The sequence below is a fragment of the Diadema antillarum genome, unplaced genomic scaffold (assembly GCF_040938485.1).
Source record: "Diadema antillarum isolate AM-2024a unplaced genomic scaffold, OU_Dant_1.0 scf00000097, whole genome shotgun sequence".
Taxonomy (NCBI): Eukaryota; Metazoa; Echinodermata; class Echinoidea; order Diadematoida; family Diadematidae; genus Diadema; species Diadema antillarum.
The window spans coordinates 869,386-891,264 of record NW_027270986.1 but is presented as its reverse complement, the minus strand read 5'-3'; the positions used below and the strand labels follow the sequence as shown (position 1 = coordinate 891,264).

The following is a 21,879-nucleotide window of genomic DNA, read 5'->3' as shown; positions in this document are numbered from 1 at the left end:
GATGGGGTGGAATAAGAGAGGGCGAGAGATAGGGAAAGAGAGTGCTGGAAAGGGCAGAATGAGAAAAGAAACATGTTTTCCTGATTAAATTTCCCAAGTTATGAGTGTTGAGAGGCTGAGTCGTGACCGTACACCAGGCAGACTTGCTCCAATGCTCCGGGGACACCAAGCCGGAGAATATTACGAGTGACAGGCAGCGTTACGGTGCTCATTGCTCATTGGTCTTCCAGCAGCACTAGAGTGAGGGAGAGAGGGGGGAAAGAAATTGCCGTAAATCCCTCTCCAGGATGTAGAGGTGTTACCTGATAATGGAGAAGGGGCAGGGGAGGGGTATGGGAGAGAGAGAGATCCACAGCACTCCCCCAAAATGCTCCACCCTTATAATGAATGGAATCTCCCCTCGTCGGGTCCGGGGCTGGAAGCGTGAACTATATATATTGAGGGGTCGCATCCAAGAATTTGGAGACTTGGTCAAACTGATAATTGATCCTTCGTTAGTACGCCTCCCAACTGTCAAAGCTCATACGATTGAAGACGGCGTCATCTGCTTGCCTGCTCGTAACTGTGCCACGCAGCGATAACGCCGTCACATTACATCGCGACCATTACCTTCATGAGAAAAAAATTCTCGAGGTTGGATGTTAGATGACTCCATGTCCTTGCAGTTCTTGGATGACCAAATAATGAACAAACGTGTGGGTGCCTCTGCATGCTTTGAAAAGATTGACCTCGGGCTGTTATATCAAACTGTCAACCCATCACTGATCTAAACCAAGTGTGTTGTGTATTGAATCTCCCAGAAATATGTTATGTCACTGACATTGGGTTAAAGTAAAGCCCGAAGTCACCTATTTCATTACTTGAAAAGTCCCTTTGTAATGATATCGGAGAGTCCAGCCTGCACAAGGGTTGAAAATGCACTACCTCCATCCTATGAGGAGCATACAATGTAGCTCACCCCTTTGGCTGAACCTGGTCAGTATCACAAGATCCCTCTCTGCTTTTTCAGACCTAGCTCCCAAGAGTCACCTCCACACAGAGAAATTAAAAGAAATTTGTAGTCACAGCCAGAACGAGGTGAAAGCTTACCTTTGAGCTCTTCACGTTACTCAAGTAGAAAACGTGGGAGTACTCTGCAACATTTGGTAGCTTTCTGCTATTCTTCTATTCACTGTTACTGTCTTTTTGTTATCAGTATACATGTATCTGAACTAGAGAGGCCCTCTTACAGGGTGTTCAGATGATAAAAATTTAAACTACAACGGTATAGCTATACAATGAATTTATACGTCTGAACACCGACTAACGAAACGACGCACAGCGAAACGACGGTCAGAGCATCATTTCGAAGTAGAACTCAATAACGAATCAGCATTCCATCGTGTCCATTGTTCATCTGAACGTATGCCGACCATAGAACGGTATAACTGGGCGGGGCTTAAAGGGAGCGAGCACGAAAGGTGACCTTGTACAAGTACCTGTCATTCATGACCATAACAACATGCGCAGTAAGAAACTGCATATCTTTACGACTTTTTCCGGAATGGTCGAAATTAGTGTCTGAATGGTCTGTCGGTTATACGATGATTCTTTATACGTCGTTTCTTTATCGAGTTTTGGTATAAACTGCCTTGCGTCTGAACAGGGGGTTAGTTGTCTCACCTGTCTGATAATCTGAAGTCACGGTTGACCTCTGTCACCCGTACATTCCTCGCCCCCGTCCTCTTGATCTGATGCTCCCAGTCCTCCGGCCGCCTGAACTGCGGCGTCCGCCCGTGCCGCTCCCGGTCCGGCTTGCTGGGAGGCGGGGGCGGGGGCGCGGAGGTGATGCTGTCCTTGAAGGGCGTGTACTTTGGCTGGGGGTTCAGGATGCCCTTAATGCGGCTCCCGCTCCGCATCGGCAGGGCCTTCTTGGCCTCATGGCCATTGGTGATGCCGCCGTGGGTCGACTCGGCGCGTCGCGGCCTGGAGTTGGGCGAGTTTGACGGAGGCTTGAAGGCGAAGGCGAAGAGGAGTTGGGGGTTTGTGGGGAAGGCGTGGTGCAGTATCGTGTGTATCATCTGGGACGGAGAGAAAAAAAAAAGAGATTCAGAACAGAATGACATATGTCTCATTTTCTGCATGAAATCATTTCTCAAATCTTCTCATGTGAAGAGTATGGTTGTGGGTAAGACATCGTGGTTTCTAAGGAATGTACATTGTACTTCTAGAAAACATGAAAGTCGTCATCACGGGTAGAAGTGAGAGTCTGCTGTATTCATAACCAAAACTATGGTTTGACAACAAATACACAACTTTACAGCAGCATTATTCATATCTCACTTCAATACACTGTTAGGCAATTATCTCCTATCTGGTATTTAATATGGGATTTTTAGAGCACAAAAACTTAGCCAATATTCACAGACAACCCTCAATAAAGTTAACTCCTTGTGTAATATGAATACTTTTGTGAAGCAGGTACTTGTATGTCTTAAACATATAGTAGACTACCCTTGCAGGTGCAGGTACATATAATCAAGTAAATATCTAATATTCACCAAGTCCAAGTCTCTCCCTACAGATTTGACCATGACATGTGTTTCCATAATGTAGAGAGAAAAAAAGCACACACATAAAACTTAAAAATCTGAAACAAAGAGGTCTGACTTTTTGAACAAACTGAAAGTTTTTGTAGAAAGTGAGAAAACCGAAGGCAGTTGAAGTGAAGATGCAGACGTTTAGGGGCTGAGAGGTTTAGTCACAGACAAGATCACTCAACAAGTTCTTGGCAATTGTGAGAGGTGGTGTTTGGTGGAAGGGGGGGGGGGAGGGAGGGCAACCCTCTCGGGGTATCCTCAGCCCACTTGGAGTCTTGTCTAACTTTCACTTTCTGACTTCCTCCAAACCCAGGATTCTGACTGTGGTGATTCACACACACCTGACGGCCACGAGTGTCAGAGTTTTGAGACAAACCAAACCCAAATCAAACCAAACCAAACAAAAATACACAACAAAGAATGCTGAAAACCATCTTTGCATGGCCATTGTATATCTTTGATAAATCCACCTTACATTCTTTATGCCAGAGCTGACATCATATTTACAACATCATCTCGAAGCGAAGTATAGGATCACCGCTTAAAAAGGCGCACAACTCTTCAATGTATCACTTCCGAGCACATTTTCACAATTTTGGGAGTCTCAGATCTTCAATCAATGCTAGAACTTGGTCGAACCAAGAAATTGTAACCCATGCCAATGAGCAAAGGAAGTTATGCAGTCTTTGAGAAGGGCCATTATCTTCTCTTGCTCAAATTCATGATGCAGAGAGCTACTTGAAGCTATAACAACAAGCGACTAATATTGCGGCACTATTTTACTTTGTATACGCTTTGCCTACATGTAATCTAAAGCTATTGTACTTTTGCAACATGATGCAGGGAAAGAGAATGGTCAACACAACCATCACCTTTACGTCCGCGCTGCAAATCTAAAGCTCCCCACTTTGATAATACAGACCCCAAATTCTGCTCACAGCTACCAACAGTTATTTGCCATGAAGTAGCAAAGAGTTTGTCAGCCTTGAGGAACTGCACAAGTTTTCTCTCATTTAGTGTTGGTGGATTTATTCTGTTCTTTGACACTGATTTAACTCTGTGATCGAGCTCTCAAAAGGTTCGCGGTAATGCTTCATCCAAGACTGCAAGACAAGTTTTATGATCTAAACTTCTACATCAATCTCCACAAGTAACACACATTGTAAATTATTCCTGCTTTGTTTCAATGCACTGCCGAGGACTTGAAAAGGGAGAAGATAATTTAACACCGTCGATGGATATGACAATTGGGGGGGGGGGGGGGGGAGAGATGCAGTTACAGAATGAGTACGGAAATACTAGATTTAGATAGAGAAATATCGTAGATGGGAATATACTAAACACACACACACACACATACATGATATACAATGTACATTTTATAACTTTACATACATACATACATACATACATACATACACACAAACACACCTTATGCATGATGTTGATAGCTAACCAGATGGACTGACTGAGGAGTTGATAAATATTAGTAATAGGACGGTCTAAATAGATGAAAAGATTACATTGTATGTATAGATAAACAAATAAATAGAAGTGGGTCGGTAGATAAACCCACAGCACGAAAGAAAAAGAGACGGACAGACAGACGGACAAAGATAGGGATAGGAGGGGAAACTTAATTTACAGATATAATAGGCAGGACAGAGAGAATGTGGCAGACTTGACATACGTATTTAGTAGACGGCATTATAGTGGTGACAATGAGTCACTTAATTGAATGGATATGATCTAGGGTGTCCCAGCTCCCTACCTCCCCCCTCCCTCTCTCTCTCTGAACTTCATCTCTTTCCATTTGATGTTCTCAAGGAGGGAAGCTAGATCCCTCCCTCCCCTCCCCACCCCAACCTCACCCTACCCCCTTTCCTACTGGGGACAGATTGAGGGTATATAGAACATTAGCTAGACTACATTACATCCACATGATCATTACCCATGATGTGATAAAATAAACCCTCATCTGCACACACCCACGCCCACTCTCACACACACACACACACACACACAAAAGCACACACAAAGCATGTCCTGCAATCGTGTGTAAGCCATGGGAAGCGAAGCGACAGAACATACGGAATCCTTCTTTTGCAGACTTTCGTCTGGGAGTGACTATTAATAGTTCATATATGACCCTAGAGAAAGATTATCCCATTGCAAACAACTTTGGGAAAAAACAAGTTGGAAAAACACTTATTCCAGACAGTTCAAGTTGATCTCGATTGCAATGTAAAGACAAAGAGCTTGCAGTTCAAATGATAAAATGATGGAAACGTGTTGAATTTACAGGCATATGCGGCAGACCCCGAAGTCAAATACACAAGATACGCATAAGATTCTAATCACCATCATCAAACAGTATTATACTGACAATAACACCTTCGCAAGTCTACTAGTACACTAATGCATTCCGTCACCAGCGTTACATACACGTAACATGGCTTTGTTGACCATGCAGTAACCCAGACGACGACGACGACTATGATGCACAACAGAAAAATGAGGCCTACACGTGTATGTCTCACTTCAACTATACGGGCGAGACAAAAATGAAAGTGCATTGTGGAAAGACATTGGAAAGATTTATGACTTTGTATCAGCAAAAACAGATGAGACCAACTGCACGATCATAGTCCCACCTGTGTATTTCTATGTTTTTAAGGCTAGAGAAATGTGGGCACTGTGTGGATGCCTGTGAAGATAAACTACTGTACACTACTGTACACTGTGTACAATGTACATTGCGAAGGGATCATTCACACATGCTACATTTGTGAACTTCCTCAAAGATTTCTAGTCATGCAGTCTGTATGTGTGTGTAACCAAGACCTAAACTTCGTGAAATCAGAGATCCAACACTTCGAGTACACGGCAGGGAGAATGTTTTCCCACAATATTTAATGTAATGTACCCAGATTATTGGGCCTGCTGCCAGCATGGAGCTGATATATAATATGTAATAAATCCACAGAAGAGACTAAGGAATAGGGAAAGGTAAGTACACAATAGGGCTTTTTACACTTGTAAATTTTTGCTTAGTCCCGTACCAACGGTGGGGCTAATGGGGGGCCTTAGCCCCACCGTTGGTAAGGGACTATCCTTAGCCCACTTTCTGTTTACACTCGTTTTTGCCAAAGTGGGCTAGCCCCACCGATAGTCCGGTACTATCTGGCCCTGCAAAATAGCAGGGTTAGCACCGCAATTGCGGTGCCAAGCAAGTGAGTGTAAACAGAACGAAAAAATAATCCTGGGCTAGTAAAGCGACAGAGACGAAGTCCGACCCTCACTGACCAATCAGAAACGAGGTAATCAAGTGCTGCCGGTGCATGCGTGTACGTGTACAGTACACAGCGTAATCATTAATATTCATGTGGTTTGGAAAGTACCAGACTAAGAAATACAAGTGTAAAAAGGTCAGTTTCTCCTTAGCCCTGGACAAGAGATAGTACGGGACTAATTGGCCAGTGTAAAAAGCTGAAAAAATTGGTACGGGACTAACGATAGTCCTGGGTCAGAGAACGTCCGCCCGGGTCAGAGAAAGTCCAGGGTTAAGAAACACAAGTGTAAAAAGGGCTAATCTGTACCAAAGATGGAAGGTGAAAAAAAAAGAGCTCCGTAATCAACACCCCACATACAAGTAAAGTTTATCCTCGTCTGAGAAATCACACCATGGCGTTTTGATGGCAGAGCACCAAATGCAGTCATTTGATTCAAACCTAGCAATTTACGCCAACTCGCATTTGTACTGTGTATGCAGTTTGAAGGTGTTGCTACTGCAAGACGGCTCTTCCTTTACCTCAAGAGGAACACCTTGATTTCACAGTGCACTGAGTAATGAAATGCTTCCGCCAAAAGGCAGATTTGGGGGGAAAAATATTCCAAAAGAGATATAGAGAGGTACAGAACATTTTCAAGTTTCCGTTTACAAATTGCGGGGGCTGTTATATGTGCACTTCACAGATATACAGTGACTAAAGCCTGGAGGTACAGCCTGGTTATCATGCTAAGCTTTTGACATGCTACAGCTGTAGGTACTCTGCATGTATGTACTGCACCAGGGGGGCTAAACTTGGCAACACTTTTCTTTTACACACAGAAGTCTTGATATTGTTGCTGTTTTGTTTTGTTTTTTCAGAAGTCCTCTTTCACCAGACACCCTGGGAGTCCTCCTCCTAGAAATAGATATCTAACAACGACAAGGTCACAATGACACATTTATTGTGTAGTGTAACAGTAGTTACGTTCACACACAGTTGCCAAACTTGAAGTTTAGGTCGAAAACTAAACTGTCAATGATTAGCTCCACTCGTGAATTCATGACACAGGTTTACACATGCACCTAAACTTTAAGTTACAACTTACAAGCGCATCCCACTCGATAATTACATGTATGTAGGAAGTGCAGAGTCTTTGCTAGATGACCTTATGCCCATACAAAATAGCACAGGCTGCAGGTTGACCCGGATGCGAACGAGAAGCGAGGTGCATGCTAACCCACAAGCTCGTTGATTATTGTGTTCACACGGAGCAAAACTACAAGTGGGGACCCACCGTGGCTTGTGAAGAGAGCATAAACCCTAAGATGTCTCATGGTTCTAATCATCAACTAAACTTTAAGATTGCTAACTTTTGAGTGTGTCCACACGGTGCTAAACTACAAGCTAATCATCAAGAGTTAAGTTTTCGACCTAAAAAGTTTAGGAACAGCGTGTGAACCTAACTACTAACAAATGGTTGGTATTGAATCATGCCATACATGTACCTCCTAGAAACCATGGAAGACAGTGTGAAATTTATGAAGAAAATGTAAAGCTAATGGTGCTGATCAATAAACCTGAAAATAAGATTTGCTCTCTTTCAACTCAATATTCTTTAGCATAACAAACATTTAAAGTACAGTGTAATACGGGTGAAGAAGAAAGCCAATCGAACACACAGCATGCTTAATTTGAACAAGAAAGTCATGATGTGTATCACAAACTTCTGCAGTGGTGAGTGTCTACTATTAACCCGTTGGGGATGAGTCCTGAGTATACTCGGGCAGGTGTCTATGGGAAATGCGTGTTGTAGCAAAATCAGTCCATCCTCAACGGGGAAAAAAAATGGACATTGTGCCATGTGTAGCTGAATACTGCATTTTGCAAAACAGGACCGAGGACATTCACCAAACAGCGTGCATTTCTCAAACTAGACCAACTTTCACTTCCGGAAGAATTTCCCAAGGTATTTCCTCTGTTTCCTCGTTCCAGCTGTATCACACAGAGCTACAAATTTTGGGGCCCTGTAAGAGATGGGCAAATCTGCCAAATCTGAAGTCATTGCACTATTTTGTATTTTCCAAACTGCAGATTGCAAAGATGCACCCCATATATCACAGGAAAGTGAGTGAGCTTTGAGCATCACCCCTTGGCGATCAGCCACACATGCAAGGCTTGTGGATGCTGGGATGACCTCGGGGGCAACCCTCTCATCACGTACATGAACCCTCCATCGAGTGCCCGCTTGTTTTGTTTCAATCACTACAACACTTGACCAAGTGCTCACCGTTACAAGTAAGGGGAAAAACTTGGCTGGACCACAGAGAAGTCGAACCTGGAACGTGAATGGCACAAGAGCTGCCCCACATGCCCCGTAGGGACTAAGTGCAACACAGTTTTGCCATTATTTTTCTCAAGAATCGGATACAGCACTGATCAGTCTGATTTTTATCGCTCACACAGAGGGCTTTTATACAGTGTTAGTAGTTTTGAGGCCTGCTTGAAACATGGTAACTCTCACTATAGAAAAATTGGGAAATAATCACTATTACACCCATTATGAGGCAAGCCGTCAAACGTGAAGACCATATCAATACATCAATAACTGCAGGTAAATATGTCAAGGGATCCAGACATCACAAATCATGAAAGATCGTACAAGTGGCACAATATGGGTATGACTTGGGTGATGTAGTATGCTCTGAACTAACAAACACGGACATTCAACGCCTTGTGATACAGAGACTAATACAAACAATAGACATGCAGTCAAATAGTCTCCCTTTGTGCAATTTGACATTGATGGGGCTATATTGACATCATCTTTATGATCTAATATTTTTTTGGTGTGTAATAATATCAGAAAAGCATTTTGTTAATTCAGGTGGTTTTCAGCCATTAATTTGTAACTTATTTTGATCAATTGACAAGTTAATTTCAATTATTAAAGAAAGTGTGTGCATACAAACATCCCAAACCGAGTAGTTGACATAACTGACAGGCTTATCACCATAACAAACTTGCTCTCTTTTCCGGTGTGAAGGAGATAATCCAAGTTGGGGGCTTGTATAATGGGCATCGAGTCGCGACGTGTGACCACAAAACGATTTCACACAGTTGACACTGCATTTCCTGCCATGCCACAAATAAAAAAAAAGGTTGTTTAGTCTCGTCTCGTATTCTCTCCTTAATATTCCACACCCAGTTTAACGGGGGAAATCATACAGTGCCCACTCAAGAGACTGTTGTCGTTTTGGATGTATTGAAAGTAGAATGTAATACAAACTGCACCCTACATTGAATGCTGTACATTACTGAAAAGAAAAAAAAAGTCAGGAATTTTATACAGTAGGCATATATGGCAGTGATAATCAACTAGCATGTAGTACATGGGACCTACAATGTACAAGTACAGTAAACTACAGATATATGAAAATGCATAATATTTATGCATAAAGGTTGTCCGCTTTCATTCTGTAAGAACTCAAAAGTCCACTCCTATTAAGGTTTTAAAATTTTGTGGATGCTTGCATTTATCACAGGTTAATCCTGACACTTGAAACCTTTCTTGGTGCTCGCCTACCATAGCAAACTACTCCTAGTAATGCAAACAAACTGGACTCCAAGTATGTGAATGTATTTGGTAGGAACAAATGTATTGGAGAGGTACTTGCAAAGTCCTCACAGATAATGACAATAAGAAAACAAATATGCTGTATACGCCATATATTTCGCAAGTCTAAATTTTCACAAATCGGGACTTCCCGACAATTTCGCGAGTGGTTAAATTCGCGATCGTGGAGTCCTGTACTGAACGGGGAAATGTACATGCGTACGTCACATTCATATCGGCATTAGAGTCAATATTTATGCGAAATTCGCGGAAATAAAAACCTCGCAAAACATACAAAACAAACAAACATATACAGTACCCCCCCCCCCCCAAAAAAAAAAAAAAAAAAAATCGATGATATAGAAAAATTCTGATATTTTTTGATGGGTAAAATTGCTGAAGCTAAAAGCAAACCAGGGAAGTGGAAGCACACATTTTGTCGCATGGCTGCTTGAAAAAGAAAAAACAAAAAAACAAAAATAAAAACTTTAGGAGCATTTCCCTTAAACAACAGCAGCAATATCTTGACCGGCTGCACAAAACTCTGTATCCGTCACCAGTGCCAGCTAAATGCTTTACAACTGGACACACACGTGCGTGCCATAAAAATATCTCACTGTTATGTTTCCACAGATGCTCAAAAGTGTTGAGCCCATGATGAAGTGTGTACAAGTGGCACTTACTAAGGAGTGGTTACAGAACCACAATCGAGCGGGTGAGGCATTAAAACAGTGATCTGGGGCTGCCACTTACAAGTAGAATGACAGAGAGGGTCTGAAATACATATATAAAGCTACTGCGTACATGCAAGGGCCTGCACTTTAGATAGTAGTACTACCAGGGTCTGAATTCAGGCCTTTGCCTGAAACCTAGCCTGGCATCCCTGACTAAAACTTGGTAGTTAGGGAACCAGAGAGGTACTAGTACTGTACGTATCAGCTGTAATAAAGTTGGTATCTATAAACTCATCAGGAATTTCTAAAAAGTTTGCAAAACATCATAATTGTACTTTTCAAGAGTCCCCCCCCCCCTCCCATTTCACATTGGATGTGAAGTTCAGGATTCTCTTTGAAATACATTGCTCTTTATTGCATTGTTGTATCAGCACATTCCTTTATTTTTTATCTCTTTTTTTTTTGGGGGGGGGGGGGAGGGGGGGGGGGGGGGAGGGAATGTGAGCTGAAGACAGGGTCCACTTGGCAAGAGATTACTTCATCAAAGCTTGAGACCAGGAAAGGAGCCGAGTGGTCCAGAATTCCTGTGGATATGCTAAACAGCTGCCAGGCTGTGGTGCTTGGTGTATGGGGAAAAAACATCAGAGGCTTCAGTGCAGGAAGCATTTTGAATCCAGCCAGTGCACCAGGGTGTGAGAGTGAGCGAGGGACACCAGATGGTGATCACACAGTCCATTAATCCTCCTTCCTCGGTTTCACTTTCTCTCCACAATACATCTGCCGTAATAGACATCTTCGTCAAAATTTCTGTGGTCATGCCCACTGCGCAACTCCATTTTATGACAAGCAAGAAATATTCAAGGCCGACACGATAATCACCTCATTGGCAACACCAAAGTCACTTACAGCTGTACTTCTAAAATGTGTACACTATGCATCGTCAAACCTAAAAGTCACGTTTGACACTAATGTTGACCAACACGCCTTCACGTACAACATGCTGTACATTGTTTCTGGGTATCTGTAACTGTACAGATCTTCATGTGGAGTGTAAAAAAAATATGATCTGTCACTTGATCTTTATCTAAACTTGACCTTCAAACTTTGACCTTTATCAGGGCCCTAAATCCAACTTTGGAATTTTCCTATGCTTGATGAAATAATGACATTATATGATCAATTCTTGATGCTTTTCTCAATATTTTTTTTCAGGTAGAAATCTGACATAGTTTTATGTCTTAAAGAAATGACTGTTTAATTTACATAATATTTAAATCATGTACAACACATTACTGTACACTGTATATCAAACATCTTCAATAGCTTCAAAATAAAGTATAAGTAATGAATACACATGATGTTCTTGTGCAATCATAAATCTCCCCAACATTGATACATGTATGTGTTCAAACTAAATTACCAGTAATGTTTTTTTGCACATTGATTTACAAAGAGTAATGAGCCATGATTAGAAATTATTTCTGTTGATGTAAGTAAACCATGAAACTGGAAGTGAAAACAAGTAATTTGCTCCAAAGCCATTAAGGATATTACGGGCAGACATTAATTGATGCATACACTCGTGATCTTGATTAACTACTATTTTCGACCAAATGAAAACTTCCCCGGAGCAAATTTTATGACATCTCGGTAGGACACATCCAGGGTAAGACCGATTGACCTGGATGACGAAGGAGCTGCGAAGAAAACATCTCAAATAGGTGACATTGTACTTGTCATAATCAAGCAAACCACTTAATGGTCACATGTATCTCATAAATGTAACATGTTCCACCACTGATTTTGCTACATTGCACAGCTACAAAGGCTTTCCGAATGGATGAAAGCAGAGTGAAGGATCATAATACATTCACGTTAAATAAAAATTAATATTCTGTGAAAAAAAAAGAAGAAAGATTGTACTCACTCCAGATGTCTTCTGAAACTGGTCAAATAAAGTCTATGCACAAGTGTATGTATCTACACGTAAGTAGGCTCATTACAAATATTAAAAATATCATGGCTCAGCTTTTGTTTTATGTGGTAATATCCCCCCCCCCCCCCCCGAACGAAATGCAATATGATATTTATGACATTGAATATCAAAGAGCATTGTTGTGATCAGAAGAGTTTGATTAAAAACTTTACCAGGCAAGTAAAAACTTTTGATGACTGATGGGGTAAATCAAACAGTCCTTATGACACTGAGCGTTAACCATGTCACCTGGAGGAAATGTGCATGTCTCAATCAGACGGTCATAACATTCATGACATTTGACAAACTACACAGGGGTTATAAGGATGGCTCATTCACTTTTTAAAATATGGAAAAAAAAATGTGATGCACATCTACTGGAGTCTATGGGTTAATCAAAATACTGCGTAGGCTAAATGCCATAGAAGTTTCTGGATTCAGAAAATTGTCATCCACAACACCTAGCTCCCCCCCCCCCCCCCCCCACCCCCGCCCCTGCCTGAAAGTCTGGATTAGAGCAGGATTAAGCGAGGAAATAAACCTAATTTTTCTCCTCTGAAACGATGGGACGGACCGCGCAGTTTGGCATATTTGCTGTCACTCAGACGAAAATTAGATTCCCCATCTCTTTCCTACTACCCTCCAACTGGCGAAAACAGTTGGTCCAACCTCCGCTGCAGACTTTCTGCAATTGCAGCAGAAGCATGTCATGTTCCTCCCGACTTTGGGAAGCAAATTGCGCTGTCCATCAAAGGCTAATCTTATTCTTTTTTGCAGTCTATGAATGAGTGTAATCGAATTACACGGATGAGGCAAGAGATCCACCCAATGCAATGTCTCAAATTCACAAAATTGGCCAGATTCTGGACTCTGACAATTTGACAAAATTAGACTGATGGATCAAACGATACCAAAGATGCTAATTCGCTTGGAGACTTTATGATTTACTGTCATCGTGAGAGAACAACCAATTTCCATTTAAAAAAAAAATAATAATAATAATCTATCTACATCAAACTGATCCCTACTAATGTTATGGCTCATCAGGATGGAGTTAAACACAGTTCCATGAGGTTTGAATACCCATATGATGTGTAATATTCTTGTCACATATGACTTCAAACTTTTACCTTGAAGTTTGGCAACAAAACTTTGTGATGTCACATGCTATCTCTTTTCTACAGAAAAATCACAAAACAAAGAGGAAGCTTCACATTAAAGATGGGAGTGCTTGCCATGACTACCTTTGACAGTACCAAGAAATAAAACTAGCTGGGGAAAAAAAAAGCCCTGCTCATCATTCAAGGCAAAATGGGCAACATACGCCATTGACCATGTTATTTTTACCACTAATTTCACTCCATGTATTGAAACCCTCTGATGAGTACAATCTTGTACACATGGTAGGATCACCTGGCTCAGACAGTCCATGCTGGTTCATGTAGAGGAGCATGTTGAATAACTTATGCACCTGTACCTAAACCTGGCCACAGCTTTTGATATATTAGTCTGATTCTGCCAAAAGTCTAGGTGATCGATTGCTCTTGTTTCATTACATCGAATCAATACATTTGTTACTCCTGAATATGTTCTCCCTTGGCAACATTTTTTTCTTCTTCTTTTTTTAAAGTTTGTTCAATTTTTGTTACTCCTGAATATGTTCTCCCTTGGCAACATTTTTTCCTTCTTTTTTAAAAGTTTGTTTCAATTTTTGTTACTCCTGAATATGTTCTCCTTTGGAACCACTTTTTTTTCTTTTTCTTTAAAAGTTTCAATTTTTGTTTAACCTATTTTAGTCAACAAACACGGAATAGACCCCCCCCCCAAAAAAAAAAAAAAAAAAATCTTTCTTTCACTATCTCATTAATTGCAAGCAGAAGTAGATAGCTGGATTGCTTGTGTCGAAGCCTGAATCAGTGACATTAGAAATTGGATGAAAGAGAGCTACCTGAACTCAATGATGGAACATTTGGATCAAAACAACAGCTTGCAAAGTTCAAAACTGTGCAGCACAACAGCATTGAAATGATGATATCACAGTCTTTTGTTATGGCTTGGGTTGAAACCAGGTGCAAGCATGAATAGCAACAATAGTGTTCACAGATGTTCAAGCCAGGTGAGATTATTTGGAAGCAGTTTCCATGGCGATGAATGGCTGTGGTATCACACTATGGTACTCTCTCCAGTTTGAAACATTTCACACATGCTGTGTCTAACAGTCCATGATGAGTACATGCAGAGCATTGCATTGTGGGTCTTGGTGAAGGAAAGGGCTGAAGACAACATCACAGAAACTGTAATCTGAAGAAATGAAACAAGACACTTCCTGAATACCCCCATTACTGTCTCAACGAAGCACATTACTAAACCAGGGGGAATTACTGAGGATTAAAGTGGACTTACTGCGCTGTTGCACATATCACACTATGAAGGACGGTACATACCTCTCCTGGAGGGACATTCTGCCCACAGAGATCGGACTGCCAGCAGGGATCGGACATCCCCTTGTGAGGAATACTGACTGACCAAAGGTTTCTTGAGGTCAGTGGTGAGGGGTGACTACTGGTCAGAGTGTACTAGTTATCACCGCGACCACAGAGGCTTCGGTCCTATGGGAGCTTATTCCAGAGGGATATGCTACTTCTGGGAAAGGAAATTGGGATCACGATTAGACTCTATGCGCTGATCCGTCCCGCCGTCCCCAACGGCGTACATATTCATGTGTTAGATGGAACTCCTGAATCACCGCTCCGTGTGGACTTGCTCATACCCTCTTGCACTGACGGGCCATAATCTCTACTCAGCTATACTGAATCCACGCCAGGTGACCATGTCTCACTGGCCAAAAAAAGGGAACCCTGTTGTGAAAACTGTCAACAGAGTATACTGCGAGTCTGCTTTTGTAGATGAAAACCACTGCAACCAGTGCCCCACACTGACCAGGGGGGACCACATCAACCAGGGGCAGATCCAGGAGTTCCGTAAAGGGGAGACGCCTGTACAAAATTAGGGGGGGGGGGGCATGCGCCCCCCCTTTTTAGAAAATTTCCTTTGTTCTAACAAAAAATCAAGGGGCGGTGTGCGCCCAGTGCGCCCCTGCCTGGATCCGCCACTGTCAACTATCAGTCCACAGCACCTAGTGGGCTAATGGGTGCTACTAGGTGCCATGGGTTGGGCCAATGTGATCAGCAGAAACAAGGGAGCCCACAAAGTTTCGTCTTTGTATCTCTCAAATTTTAGGAAAGGCATGGTGGCATAATGAACACCTGGATCTCAGCAAAGAGGAAACTGTCCGACACAGTTGGAAAGAACAACTTCCCTCTTTGACACACGATGACCAACCTCACATCAATTATCCTGTCATACAAGTGTCCGAAGAAATGACCCCATGCATGCAATCATTATTGTCCAGCACGGGGGTGGTGGGTGGGAGGGGGATGCTAACAGTCCTTTGGGGCAGTGTCTCCGTAGTGTGAAAGCAAATTGTTCTAGTTATGGCTATGTAGGGGTAAATTTTAGGGCCTGGATGGTACACTCTGTTCCTTTGTCAGATAGACAAATGGCAAGGAGACAATGCTTGTCCTAAATACAGTCAAAACCATTTCAAACCATGGGGTGGTCAGGCCTCTGTTTGAGTGAAATTTTGATAATGTGTCTACAACATCTTCAACCATCATGAGTTGCATCTTGCATAAAACAAGTTCTACAGCTGATGAAAGGGTAAGTCCACCTTAAGAATTAGTTTCTGTGTACAGAAGCTGGAAAAATTAGATGAACAAGACAATGAAAGTTTGGGGAAATTCTGATCAAAACTAATGAAAGTTGTGATTTTTTTTTTAAGTCGTGGTCAATCTAACTCAAATTGGCAATTCTGTGATGTCACTTATGAATGAGCTCACCTACCATTTTGATCTATAGTATAAAATAGGATATTTCCTTTTCCCATTGAAAAGAAAACTTCAAATATTACATGCACCCTCAATACAATCATTGTAAATAATTTTCTACTCATCCCCTGCTTTAAAAAAAAAAAAAAAAAAAAAAAAATATATATATATATATATATATATATATATATATATATATATATATATATTCCATAATCAATAATAGTATAAAAGGAGATTGGAATTTTATACATAGGGCAAATGAGAGGTGAGCTCATATGCTACAGTTTACATCACAGAGTTGTCAATTTCAAACATAAATGCTTTCCCATCTTTAATCCAAAGTTGGTCAAACTTTCACTACCCTGTTCCTCTCATTTTTCTGGTTCTATTCAACAATATTCTATCTGTAAGGAAGACTCCCCCTATTACTATCAAAGGTAATTCGACAGGAGATAGGAAATTGAACGCTGTAAAGGTCAAAGTTCAGCTCATCTCGTCTCCATCTTGTCTTCTCCTTACCGTCTTGATTGAACTCCTGGGGGCAAACTTGAAGCTGTACATGTGGACCTTGAAATTCTTGCACCGGATCTCGATCAGCTTGGTGTTACTGGACCACCCCGAGCCCGGAAGCATCTGTCTCTTCTTACCTGAACTGACTACTCTCCAGGAGAGAAGAGAGAGAGAGAAGATTAAACAAGAATATCATGACATAAGAAAGTTATACATTGGGGTGTAATGATAATCATGATAATGCATGATAATAATAATTATGATAATGATGATGACAATGATGATGATTATGACCATGATAACAATGATAATAATGATAATGATACTGAAAATAATGATGATGATAATAACTGTAACTTTCAAGAAAGCAATGACAAGAATAATACATCAGTTATAAAGGGCACAGTATACACATCTTTTGCACTGTAAAATTCACCTTACATACATCAGGCACTGAACAAATTTAGATAATGAAATCATGAAACAGAGCTGTACCAAAATACAGATACATATAAAAAATTATGATGTCATTGTTTTTGATAATCATAAAATTTTCTGCTGGAAAGCTAATGGGAGTGTTGTGTGTTGATGACCTTATCATTTCCGACAATTTGCAGACACAGGTTGGAACAAATATTGACATTTTGGTGAGCACTTCATTGGAGTAAACAGGCCTGTACATCTGCTGAGCATGAGAGTTAACACCACCTTACACTAAAGCCCCCCTACAAACACAGGCCACTTTAAATTGCTCTTATCTGCATGAAAGTGCACTCAGCTCTTTTTATACTTCACACAGTGAAAGTGAGAGGGAATTTTTTCCCTATCATCATTGAACGAAAAGGTTTCCCTTCCTGCTAGGTGTTTGATAGTGATCAAAAGATAAAACTATCTAGTATACCTCTGTCGTACGTCAGCACAAAGGGTTGCCAAGTCTAACCACCCATCTCTCTCTGTTTCGTTGGGCAACTTCGTCATTAATGGAAATTTATCAAGCATCCTTTGGAGGGATGGATGCATGTGTCAGCATTTATGGTGCGAAACCATCGCAGTTTATGGCATTTCAATGACAAAGAGAAACAAAAGACTTGCAGCCATCTTCACTGTAGGTCCCTCCACTATCCAAATCTCCTATCGTTACAACTTCTTCTGTACACAGTCTCTTTGATCATTTTTTTTCAGTGCTGAGAGGACTATATACTGACTGATATTAAACTTTTAGAGGTGATTCTCCTTGATTGTTATAACCTGATGCCATATCTCTGTGCAACCAAAAACATCTTATGTAATATGTGATTGTGACTGACACAAGTCTGGTAAACAACAAAAATGACCAATCTGATTGTACTTTCATTCCTTCTAGTGTCAGAATTTCTTGTGTGCCACTGCGTGGTTTGGAGAAGAAATTTCTGTTTAACATCATTGGAAGATACAGAACTGTAGATGGGAGGTAAATGACTGACAGTGTCAACTATAATTCCAAGGAATTCATACATGTATAAATGATATGTGACTTCATCAAGCTATCATTCTAAACTCTGCCCCACCCATGCTTACTAGAGGGTGCATTCCCCTCGCAGTACAAAATTGGAAGCACTGTGACAGTCTTATGGGGATTAATCACAATATCTATGGATTGAAATGAAAAAAGTAATGGATTGCTCTAGCTTTATGACATATTATCATCGCAGAGTCTTAAAAATGAATGATCACAACTCTGAAGTCAAAAGGGGCCTGAGCTTTCGATCCTAGCAGAATCTTCGTCAGAGGCAAAATGACCGAAACTCTGTGAAGCATGAAATTGATGGATGAGTCAGCCATGAATAGAAATGTGTTTATATAACACTTCTTTTATAGTGCAGACTATCATTAACTTTTGACCTGTCATAGGGTTGCAGCAGGTGTCCCGCTCAGTGGCAAATCTGTATGCATAATGCACTGTTCAAATGCAATCTCATATTTATAACATTTTTTTTAATTTCTTGTCCATTTTGTAAGTGCTCAAAATAAAGTTGGACAAAAAAAGGGACTGACAGGATATCCTGTCTTTAGATAAGCCCTGAAAGAAACTATCTTTGATCATGAAGACTGCAATCCTCTATTAAAGAAGATCATTTTTTTTAACTTTCCATGTTTTTATTCATTTATATGCAACAATGGGTCCATTCTATTACCTATGATGGACACTACCCATGAGTCATGCAGGGCATAAAATCTGTCTTCTTTTCACTGCAAACCTCCATCCATATTTGCCTTGTTCATGTGAAATGCACAAATTGATGCGCACTCCTGCTACTGAATAGTGCACTGCCATGATAACAATCGGAGCAGGTCTTTGTTCCAAGAATAGACGGTCGACACACGATCAGCCGTATCAGTGACGAGCGAATTAAGAACATGTTAAGTGACATGCGAAGAGACAGACCAATAAAACAGACAGAAAAATGGAAAAAAAAGAAATATAATGAGAGAGATAAACAGATAGAGAAAGAGACATACAGACAGGGAAAGAGAGAAAGATAAATATGGAAAGATAGACATAGACAGAGAGATTAAAAACAAGAGAGAAAGAGAAAGATTTTATCCAGAAAGATAGAGACACATAGAAATGTAGAGATAGACGATGGAGACACACAGACAGACAGACAGAGAAAGAGAAAGATAAAAAGATGAAAAGAAAGATATGGGCATATAGAGAAATATAGAGACATACAGACAGATGGATTGAGAAAGATAGAGAAAGAGAAAAAGATAAAGAGAGAGAAACAGAGAAAGATAGAGATAGAAAGATCAAGAGAGAGATAGACATATATAGAGAAAGATAGAGATAGAAAGATCGAGAGAGATAGACATATATAGAGAAAGATAGAGATAGAAAGATCAAGAGAGGTATAGACATATAGAGAAAGATGGAGATAGAAAGATCAAGAGAGAGACAGACATATAGAGAAAGATACAGAAAGAAAGATCAAGAGAGAGATAGACATATAGAGAACACTAGAGATAGAAAGATCAAGAGAGAGATAGACATATAGCGAAAGATGGAGATAGAAAGATCAAGAGAGAGATATACATATACAGAAAGATGGAGATAGAAAGATCAAGAGAGAGATAGACATAGACATATAGAGAAAGATGGAGATAGAAAGATCAAGAGAGAGAGAGAGAGAGATAGAGAGAAAGATAGAGATAGAAAGATCGAGAGATATAGACATATAGAGAAAGATGGAGATAGAAAGATCAAGAGAGAGATAGACATATAGAGAAATATGGAGATAGAAAGATCAAGAGAGAGATAGACATAGACATACAGAGAAAGATGGAGATAGAAAGATCAAGAGAGAGATAGACATAGACATATAGAGAAAGATAGAGATAGAAAGACCAAGAGAGATAGACATACAGAGAAAGATAGAGATAGAAAGACCAAGAGAGATAGACATACAGAGAAAGATAGAGACACACAGACTAAAAATGAAAGAGAGAAAGATCACGACAGAAAGACAGAAAGATAGAGATATAAAGATGAAGAGAGAGATAGACATACAGAGAAAAACAGAAACACACAGACTGAAAATGAAAGACAAATAGATCAAGACAGAAAGACAGAAAGATAGAGAAAGACACAGAAAGATTAAAAGAGATATAGATAGAAAAAATAGAGAGAGATAGACAGATAGATAAAGAGAAGAGAGAGAGGGAGGGATAGATGGAGCCAGAGAACCAACAAACCTTGGAAGATTTGGCTGACAGCTGTGAGAGGGATGTCATTTTCCTTGAATAAATGATTCCTGTGATCCAACTCAATCTGCAATTGAAAACAGAGACAATGCCAGGATTTCATCAATCTCCAGTCAACCAAATTCACCACTTCATGCACCCTTTGCAGAATATAAAGCAAAGGCGTTCACAACATTTATTGCAATGAAGAGATTAATGTTACAAGAACTCTACATTTTATATGCTGCACACAGATCTCTCAGATGACATTTCATTTCCCCATGTGTGATCATTACAAACATACTGAATGTTTTCTTATAACTCTCTCGTAAATGCTTTGAACAACTTTTACATATGCTCACTGACAGAGAACACATGATGCCACATGATGTTACACGAAATGTGAATTTACAACTATAGAATACACTAAATGCTGCTTTGGTATTACACAAAGTATTACATCAGCTACTTTGACGGACCTTTCCTTTTCAATTCATCTTCCAATCCAACTCTATAACGAAGACTATTTATTCTGTAAAGAGTCTCTTTTTTGAATCACTACCTTGTACACACTGTTAATTTTCATGGCTGATATTATCATTTTTATCGAGGAGAAAACTTTGTGTTAAATGTAATCTGCATGACCTCAAAATGATTTACATAATTAATGTGTGTCTTAAAATACACCTTCAAGCACAGCAGAAACTCACAAGAAAAACACCTGCTAGGGCAGAAATCGAATGAAATGATGAGATCATGAGGTTAATGCTCTACACCCAAAAAAAATTTCTTTGAGTTTTTCTACGCATCCATCTGCAAATAATTCCCGGGTGTCTACGAAAACTGAAAGTGTACCCGAACATCATTCAACATTGTCTCAGGGAGAATGTCTCATTTCAAAGCAATCAGTAACAGGAGTACAGTCATCCTCTTTAGAGCAGTTTGGAAAGAAGGAAATTTGACATGAGGTGAACCCTACTTTGAGGAAGTCTAATCAAATGCGAAGTGATGTGGTAACTTTGTTTTCAGTCAGTTGAGGTCCATGTATTCCCTTGAGTGACACACGACACAGACAATTCATCCACAAAGGGTTCGATGACCACATGTTTGTCCTGCAAGGCATGTTCATGACATCTCTTTTATACAATACTGTATACGCCATATATTTCACGAGTCTAAATTTTCGTGAATCGGGAATTCCTGACGATTTCGCGAGTGGTTAAATTCGCGATCATGGAGTCTTGTATTGAACGGAGAAATGTACATGCGTACGTCACATCCATTGGGATCAGATTTAATATTTTCGCATGTCTTTAATTTCGCGAATAGCACCTGCCTCACAAAATTCGCGAAAATAAAAACCTCGCGAAATATTTGGCGTATACAGTTGTATGATGACATCAATTAGATCAATTCTGATTACTCTACATGTTGTATGTTGTCACTACTATGATCATCATCATGACTATCATTATAATGATGATGGTGGTGATGATTACAATCACTATTCTCATCATAATTATATCTGAATTATTTTCATCAATATCAAAACTACAGAGCTGTATACATATTACAGTCAGATTGATCATTACAATAATCTTCACTATGCTCAGCATTGCCATTTTCAATCAAATTGATAAATATAG

At 40.3% G+C, this 21,879-nt stretch overlaps 1 protein-coding gene across 1 annotated transcript in view; it reads right to left on the bottom strand.

The window, feature by feature from the left end:
* LOC139718574 (myotubularin-related protein 10-like) overlaps positions 1 to 21,879 on the bottom strand; it is a 90,947-nt gene that overhangs the window by 36,942 nt on the left and 32,126 nt on the right. The window contains exons 4-6 of the mRNA XM_071630041.1: positions 20,246 to 20,321; positions 16,523 to 16,659; positions 1,663 to 2,060 (exon numbers count right to left, since the gene is read on the bottom strand). Of these exons, the coding sequence (XP_071486142.1) occupies positions 1,663 to 2,060; positions 16,523 to 16,659; positions 20,246 to 20,321 (611 nt within the window). The remainder of the gene's footprint in view (positions 1 to 1,662; positions 2,061 to 16,522; positions 16,660 to 20,245; positions 20,322 to 21,879) is intronic.